The sequence below is a fragment of the Haliaeetus leucocephalus genome, unplaced genomic scaffold, assembly GCF_000737465.1.
Source record: "Haliaeetus leucocephalus isolate CR32 unplaced genomic scaffold, Haliaeetus_leucocephalus-4.0 Scaffold140, whole genome shotgun sequence".
Classification (NCBI taxonomy): domain Eukaryota; kingdom Metazoa; phylum Chordata; class Aves; order Accipitriformes; family Accipitridae; genus Haliaeetus; species Haliaeetus leucocephalus.
The window spans coordinates 6,654,521-6,660,233 of record NW_010972576.1 but is presented as its reverse complement, the minus strand read 5'-3'; the positions used below and the strand labels follow the sequence as shown (position 1 = coordinate 6,660,233).

Below are 5,713 nucleotides of genomic sequence, written 5' to 3'. Positions count from 1 at the left end.
ATCATTATTAGTTTCTTCTTTTCTGTTCTATTAAACCATTCTTATCTCAAACCACGAGTTTTACTTTTTTTCTCCCAATTCTCTCCCCCATCCCACTGGGGGGGGAAGTGAGTGAGCAGCTGTGTGGTGCTTAGTTGCTGGCTGGGGTTAAACCATGACACATGGAAATATTGTTTTTAAAAAATAGAGAAATAACCTGTACTTTTTTTACCTGTGTAGTCTATACAACGTTAGTTACTAAGCAACTCTGAAGACAGACATGGTCAGATGGCAAAAATGTCATAATGAAAAACTAAAAATGTAGTGACATGCACAAAATGTTTACTGCATGAGCTTCTGTTATGCTTATTTATTTCAATAGAACCTTAATTCAGTCACTGATCTCAAAAGTTTGAGCATTAGAAACTACTATAATGAGGAAAAATTTGAGAAGTTGGTCCCATATAACATGCTTTAAAAACTTGTATCCTCAAACTGAATTAAAAGAAAAAAGTTTTTAGTATTCTCTTTAAGTATGTTCTTTTTGTTATACATTATAATTTGATGTGTGTATGTGTTTTGTTTTTTTTTAAACAGATTTCTGTGGATACCAAAGCTCAAAACATATCAATCTCATCATGATGCTTGAACAGCTGTAGCTAACTACAGGATTTTAAAAAGAAATCCAGCATGGCCTAGTTGGCTTGACCTTCAGAAAATTTATAATGTCCTCTGGAACCAGTATCAGCAAAAATCGGCAGGCTCCGAGCCTGCAGGGTGTTGACCCAGAAACATGCATGATAGTGTTTAGAACACACTGGGCACAGGTAATGTTAATTAGTTTTATTGATTTGAAGTAGGCTGCATTAATAGGAATTTTCTTCATTCTCTGTTTTGGGATAATCCTGAATGGCTCAGGAAGAAACATCTGTCATGCAGAATGTGGTAGATGACACTGAAACATTTTAAAAACGTAAAGGTAACTGACCTTTCAAGGTGTGGTTAGGCTTTACTAATCACACTTTGAACTCCAGATTTGCATCTAAATGGGAAGTGGTAGGACACGGTAATATCTTACTGAAGGCCTCAATCTTCTTACTGGCTTTCCTAGTGATTCACTGTGAATTGTACCCTGTTGCAAACCTCTGTGTTTCCTTTCCTTTGCTGGGTAAGGCTTGCCTATCTTATGTAAAGTATATTAGACGCATGGTGCAAAGCTGTACGCAGTGTTCTTTATCATGGATAGATGTAGATTATGCACTTCAGCATGTTCTAAAAATTGTTTGCATGTCATCAGGATTATAATTGCTTTCAGGCAAAGATGCTTTACTCTGAGCACAATAATATAAGGTCTTATTTGCTGCAGTAATATGAATAACTAACGGTTTATGTAAAATTGATTTCTGTGCTGCTGCTTTTGTTGGCTTTTTTGCTATCCTGAGAAGCAAGCCAGATGAATGGTGGTGTTTCTGAGATGTTTCCAGAGTCAGAAGAGCCATTGTTCAAGAATCACCTTTTCTCACTTAACTCTAGTGATGCTGTCATGTTAGGGGAGCTGCTGTTCCTTTGTATTTTTGTGGCAATTATCCTCCACAAAAAGGCTAAAGACAGTGGTTGTTTCACAGACAACAAGCTTCATTGACTGCGTGCAGAACAGAATTTAATCCAGTGGTATAAATGCTGGGATGAGAATTGTTACTCAATCCTAAATCTATATTGAATGTTGCAAGAGTGTGTGGGTATCAGTGGCCATTTGGCATCATATAAGATGTGGCAAGGAAAGACCAGCTCTGTGGGCTTCTGCATCTCATCATATTGATACTCCTGAGCACAGTTACTCTGGCTGAAGAGCAGGCCCTTTGATTTCAGTCCTCTGTGACAAAGAAACTTACTTCAAACATCATTGAAACTCAATTTCCGAAGGCTAAGGGAACCTAGTTTAAACTTCATACTAGTTTAAACAACCATACTTCAGAGAACCCCAAGTTTCAGCAATAGGACAAGTGGCAAATTCAGGTGCATATAAAAAAATAAAGTGAACAAAAGCATTACGTTTTGGCCTCGTACATGCCAAATGTGAAACTTTTCAATTTATTAGGAAGTTTGACAGACAAAAACTAAAAGCATAAAAAGAGTTTGCACTTTTGGTGTTAAGAATTTTGATGCTTTTTCTCCTTATGGGGTAAGTTCATATTTTTTAAAAATGCATTCAAATAACTGTTTCTCTTTAGGTTCTGAAAATCTTAGAGAAGCATGATCCTTTGAAAAACACTCAGGCAAAGTATGGGGCGATTTCACCTGATGAGGCCAGCACTGTTCAGAATTATGTGGAGCACATGCTTTTCTTATTAATTGAGGAGCAAGCAAAGGATGCCTCAATGGGGCCTATTCTGGAGTTTGTGGTCTCAGAAAACATCATGGAGAAGCTTTTTCTTTGGAGCCTACGTCGAGAGTTCACTGATGAGACAAAAATCGAGCAACTCAAAATGTATGAAATGCTAGTAACCCAGTCCCATCAGCCTTTGCTGCATCACAAGCCCATCTTGAAGCCTTTGATGATGTTGCTGAGTTCCTGCTCAGGAACAGCCACTCCAACAGTGGAAACAGAGCTGGTCATCCTCTTGAACCAGCTCTGCTCTATAATAGCCAAAGATCCCTCCATTTTAGAACTGTTTTTCCACACCAGCGAGGACCAAGGAGCTGCCAATTTCCTCATATTCTCTCTGCTGATTCCCTTCATCCATCGAGAAGGAACAGTAGGCCAACAGGCCCGTGATGCGCTGCTTTTCATAATGTCTCTGTCTGCAGAAAACAACGTTGTTGCAAACCACATAGCAGAAAACACCTATTTTTGCCCAGTAAGTTGTTCTTCTTTTGCTTGATCTTCAATGCTAAACTGCGCTCCCTGTATTCTTCTCATCATTTTCTGTCATTTTTTGATAAAGATGTGTTATAATGCATTTGTTTCTGTTGACAGCTGTTTCACAAATTGTAATGCTATTCAAGCTAGCCCCACTGCCAAACATAGTCTTGCTTCTTGTTTCCATACCAGTGTCTTGTGCTTTTGGGCCAACACAAGTGTCTTTGCAGTCATGCAGTGAATTGAATTGGGAAACTGATGGAAGTTATAATGGAACTTGGTGGGAGGGAAACCTGTTCTGTCTCACTGTGGGGCCCTTATGAGATTCTGGGGGTGAAGGGAGTGAGAAATGGGAACAAGGTGTTCTGAGGCTGTTGTTTCTCGTGGCAGTGCAAGCTTAAGTGGGCTGTGCTTGCCACACTGTAATATCAATTCAACAGTTCAAAAAATAAGTGTGAAAATAGTGTGTTATAGCAATGTAATATTTTTGCAAGGTAAAAGGGAGACTTTGTCACAGAATTAGATGTTTCCATGGCTGTCTCAGGCAAACCACAATCTTGCTATGTTGTACTCTGTTAAAAATTTGGTAGTAGCGTTGCGTTGTTACATCTGGCAAATCAATCTCACTACATGAATAGAAAACCTTTGCTGTTAAACAAGTAAGTAATCTAATTTAACAAAGAAAGCTGCCCTACTGCAGTTTTAAAGCTAAAGCAGAATGCACATGACAACACCTGCTTCTTCACGCCTTATTGAAAAATCATTTTGAGATCTACAATGGATGGGTTCAAAACCAAGTATCATTCTGTAGAAAAGTTGCTCTTGTGTGCCAGTTTTTGGACTGATTCTTTTATCTTCTACATGCCTTGCGTTTTAGTTTAATAAATGCCAGAAAAAATGGAGGGGAGCCTTACATAGGGCAGAGAGCTTTAGAGCAGAGACACTAGAATTCTTGCCTTAAGCATTAGTGCATGACAGCAATTCCAGCTGTAGGTTTCCATTTACTCTGAGGTTGTTATGTCCTTTAAGCAGTAAGGCAGAGCCAGATATGCAGGTTGGAGGAGGCCTACAAGTTCCAAATCAAAACTTATAAAAGGTTTCCTTTGTCAGTGGTATATATTGCATCAAATTTCTTGTCCTGAGAGACTCCAGTTGACCTTGTGTAATAGATGCTGCTAAAGAACATGAACTTGATTCTCAAACTGTCCCTGGGACAAATACCATTATTGGATCCATGCTATAACTTCCATAATTACACCTTCCAATTAATTTAAAACAAAACAAACAAACAAAAAAACCCCACAAAACCCCCAGCCTTTTTACAATGAAGATAAAAGCCAGCTATATTAACCTTCGAACAACAGGGAGCCATGATTGACAATCATTCTAATTAGGAAGGCTTCTTGTCAAAATGTGCTAAAATCAGACTTTTCTGAATAGTAATGAGTGTCCTAAGTCTATAATAAAACTTTAATGCAATGCCATAGAATTAGCTCACTAGCACAACATCTTTTTTGAATTTGAGTGTAATGAGCTGAAGGAACAGGTTTTGTTCTGGTGGAATACTCTGTAGGTGTCAGTGGCATTGCTGTATATCAGTCAAATCAGTGCAGATGAGGCCTCAGCTACTCTGCAAAACAGCTAGCGCAGTCCTGTGCTGATAGGAGTGGCATTTGGATGGCACTGTGTTGATGCTATCTCTGGTTCTGGGGCTGAGTTGGTTGGTAGCATATAGGGTTTTCTTTACCATGCCTTATTGCATAGTATAGACATGCCCTAGGGCGGGGTCTGGCCATAAATCTTTGCTGCCTCATATACCTGAACCAGTGTTAGATCTGTGCTGAAGTGATCCTGAAGGCTTTCTTGATAGTATTTTTTGAGCTCACTTTGGTTAGCAGCTTTTTAGAACAAGATTGTCCATAGTATTCAAAACTGTAGGTGAATAAACTATAAAGGAAGGGGACAGGCTGCAGTAAGATACATCACTAACAAATGTTTTCAAAACAGAATATGTAGACAAGGCTTTCTGATTTTATAGAGATTTTCCTGCCATATCATTTTTATCATGTTTTGACCTGAAAGTTTTCTGAATCTGATTGAAGATATTATCTGTTCAGCATTATAGTAAGAAAACAATGTTTCTGAAGGATTTTGAGCAGGATAGCATCTCAAAGTCTCTCCATAAAACTGTATCTGTAAATACCTCGCAGCTTAGGAAAGCATGTATTAAAACAGGAGGAGGTATGGCTCTGCAATGTCCTTGAAAAGTTGAGGCTACACAGAGGTAGACTATGGATGTGGGAGGAAAGGGATTTATTAAAGGGAAGGAATTGGCCAGATAGCAATTGATTATATATTAACAAATTTTAATCATATAAAGTGTCTGGGATTGCAAATCATATAGTCAGTGTCTTCCATGAGTTAAGAGAAAATAAATGAATCAAGACTGGTTTGCAGAAAGACTCACGACTCGATGGTGAGAAAAAAAGAAAACCTGCTGGAGATGCTTGTAAAAGTAGATGAGCATGTAGGGTTGACATGACAAATGTTGGGAGAAGTTTAAAAGGACACTGCTCTGGGTAAAACAAAAAATAAAACCAATCTTGCCCTTCCAGGATGTGCACTCATTCATTTCCTTCCCTTTCAGATTTTTTAAAGTCATGTTTATCATTTTGCTGATTAAAACTCCATAATGTGGTCTATATATGTGCATTGTTTTATGTGTGAAGAGTTCTGTTGGTAATTTCAAATGGTAATCCTGTTTATACCATATACTTTCTACGAAAATTTTCAAATGTTTTTTACGTAAAGAGATGAAATTGCTTCCAGTGGCTAATCTCAGTGCTTTAGAAAAATAATTTCATAGAGGCATTT

At 38.2% G+C, this 5,713-nt stretch overlaps 1 protein-coding gene across 1 annotated transcript in view; it reads left to right on the top strand.

The window, feature by feature from the left end:
* The first annotated feature begins 704 nt into the window (after positions 1-704).
* FAM160A1 (family with sequence similarity 160, member A1) overlaps positions 705-5,713 on the top strand; it is a 36,612-nt gene continuing 31,603 nt past the window's right edge. The window contains exons 1-2 of the mRNA XM_010586136.1: positions 705-806; positions 2,211-2,837. Of these exons, the coding sequence (XP_010584438.1) occupies positions 705-806; positions 2,211-2,837 (729 nt within the window). The remainder of the gene's footprint in view (positions 807-2,210; positions 2,838-5,713) is intronic.